General features: G+C 42.1%; 1 protein-coding gene across 1 annotated transcript; it reads left to right on the top strand.

Moving 5' to 3' along the window:
* The first annotated feature begins 250 nt into the window (after positions 1-250).
* On the top strand, positions 251-2,236 carry LOC111883418 (cytochrome P450 81Q32). The gene is made up of 2 exons (XM_023879755.3): positions 251-1,275; positions 1,352-2,236. Exons 1-2 carry the CDS (start codon positions 397-399, stop codon positions 1,964-1,966), a joined length of 1,494 nt encoding a protein of 497 aa, XP_023735523.1. The 5' UTR covers positions 251-396; the 3' UTR covers positions 1,967-2,236.
* The last annotated feature ends 727 nt before the right edge of the window (positions 2,237-2,963 follow it).

The following is a 2,963-nucleotide window of genomic DNA, read 5'->3' as shown; positions in this document are numbered from 1 at the left end:
ATGAAAGAAAGTTATTTCCTAACGAACGTATATCACAACAGAATATATATCACGCTGGATTCGTTGAATATAGTCAATATACCATGTTAGATTCGACAAATATATTACGTGACATGGGTTTGAAAATAATAATAATAAAGTTACCTGATAAAAAAATTTGTATTTACTTTTAGCAATAATTAAAAATAAGATATTACATTTATAATAATTAATATTGTTATTATGTTAAAGATTAGAAATCATTGTAATAATTAAATATATTCAAAGATATTTAAATTTATGTTAGCGTAAACGATAAAAGCATAAGACCCTATCAATGAATCCCAGGTAATTTATATATTTAGCATCACAACCAAAATCTAGTCCATCCAAACTCGTTTCTCGGTATCATCGATCATGGATTCTTTCTTCATCACCGTCGCATTACTTGTCGCTGCATTTCTCTTCGCTTCCCAATTCCGCCGCAAGTCCTCTAACCTCCCCCCTACTCTCTTTCCAACTCTCCCTGTTATCGGCCACCTCCACCTCTTGAAGAAACCACTCCACCGGACCTTCGCCAGAATCTCCGCCAAACATGGCCCGATTCTCCTCCTCCGATATGGATCTCGCCGCGTCCTGTTGGTCTCCTCCCCTTCCGCCGCCGAAGAATGTTTGACTAAGAACGACGTTATCTTTGCCAACCGCCCTCGGATGCTCGCTGGCAAGATTTTTGGTTCCAACTACTCCAGCCTCGGCTGGTCATCATACGGCGACCACTGGCGCAACCTTCGCCGGATCTCCACCATCGAGATCTTCTCCTCTCACCGCCTCAACGACTTCCATGACATACGCGCCGACGAAGGAAGGCTCCTGATACTTAAACTCATATCTCAATCTTCTTCCCCGGTGAACTTTACATTGGTATTCCACGAGTTGATGCTCAACTTGATAATGAGGATGATATCCGGGAAAAGGTATTGCGGCGGAGATATGGAAGAGGAAGGGAAACGGTTTCAGGAGATAATCAAAGAGACAGTTCTATTGGAGGATACTTCCAATTTAGGGGATCATTTGCCCATTATGAAATGGTTTGGAATGAAAGGGTTGGAAAAGGAGATGATTGCATTGCAGAAAAAGAGAGATGCTTTCTTCCAAGGGTTGATTGAGCAACTTCGGAAGGAGGAAGGTGTTGAACCGGAAAACAAGAAGAAGAACACAATGATTGAAGTCCTCTTGCAGCTACAAAAAAATGACCCTGGGTACTACACCGATGAACTTATTAAAAGCTTTTGCGTTGTAAGATTTCTACTTCCCTACATTTAATTTATCTTTTACGAAATCGTTAACACTAACTACTGTTCTTGATGATTAGAACCTATTAACAGCAGGAACTGATACTTCTGCGTCGACCATGGGATGGGCTCTTTCCCTCCTGCTCAACCATCCTCATGTTTTAAAGAAGGCGCAGAATCAAATCGACAGCCATGTAGGAAAAACCCGTCTTGTTGATGAATCAGACATGAGCAGCTTACCTTACATTCGTTGTATTATCAACGAGACTTTACGAATGTACCCCGTAGTCCCACTGCTGGTACCTCACGAGTCCTCGGACGATTGTATGGTCGGAGGCTATGACATCCCACGAGGGACCATGCTACTCATCAACCAATGGGCCATGCATCATGACCCGAAGCTCTGGAGTGACCCCGAAAGGTTTTACCCAGAAAGGTTCGAAGGCACAAAAGATGGGTATAGCTTCATGCCATTTGGGTCTGGAAGGAGAAGTTGTCCAGGAGAAGGTTTAGCGATGCGTATGGTTGGGTTGGCGTTAGGGTTGCTAATACAGTGTTTTGATTGGGAAAGGATTAGTGAAGAGATGGTTGATATGAGTGAAGGCTCTGGGCTCACCATGCCCAAGGCTCAACCTTTGGTAGCCAAGTGTAGACCGCGTCTGATTACTCAGAATTTATTGGGTCTAAACATGTAAAACCATGGAAGGGAACAGCTCTGAAGCATTTATGAATTTAGAATAAATATTGATAATTTGAGTGAAATAACATGTTCTGTGCTATTTAGATTATATAGCGTGCGAGACATCTAATAACGTTTCACTATTTCAAAATATATATTGTGCATTGACTGATTTAGATTTTTTTAACTAGGTAATTTGGTGATACACAATGTTTCTTGTTGCACATCCGTCAATAATTTGGGAAAATACAAATTGGAGAAGTTTGTTCCCCTGTTTGGCCAAGCTTTGGTCGCAGCCTCACGACATTATCACTACAAGAAATATACCCTTTAGCGGCGACACTATTAGCGGCGACAAGGGGCTTTACCGGCGACTCAAGCTAGAGTCGCCGGTAAAGCCTTTTGTCGCCGCTAATAGTGTCGTCGCTAAAGGGTTGTCACCTGAATCCGCACTTTCCCTCTCTATTGCATCTCAACCGTTCGATGAGATATCCAATCCAACGGGTGGGGTGCCCTATCCGGTCTAACCTAATACCGGCGACACAGATGTCGCCGCTAAAACTCCAAAAAAGTCGCCGCTAATAGTCTGCTAAAAATGACGCGGTACCCTTCCCTCCAGTTTGTCGCCGCTATTACTGATTATCGCCGGTATTGCCCCTAGCGTCGCCGCTAAAGGTGTCGCCGCTATTGGTCATCACAGATAAAAAAAAACGCACGCAGATAACCTCCCTTCTTCATATTCCTTTCTGTTTGCTTCCAATTTCCTTCACCATATCGCCGATTTCTTCTTCAATCTGCTTCTTTCAAGCAAATTTCTCCCCTCATTGTTCCAAGCAAGTGTCTCTAGGTGTGGTTAAAGCTTTGGGATCAATTTCTACCTCCATTTCTTGAAGAAAGGTAAGTTTTATTTTGATGATTTCATTTTTATGTTGTAGGAATTTCGATTTGTAGCTTTATGTAGTGATTGAATGATAATAAATTGCTCATATTCTTTATTTTTGGTGGTGTTGTTT

Source organism: Lactuca sativa, chromosome 4, assembly GCF_002870075.4.
Source record: "Lactuca sativa cultivar Salinas chromosome 4, Lsat_Salinas_v11, whole genome shotgun sequence".
Classification (NCBI taxonomy): domain Eukaryota; kingdom Viridiplantae; phylum Streptophyta; class Magnoliopsida; order Asterales; family Asteraceae; genus Lactuca; species Lactuca sativa.
Note: the sequence above shows the minus strand (reverse complement) of the source record. Positions and strands in the feature narration are given on the sequence as shown.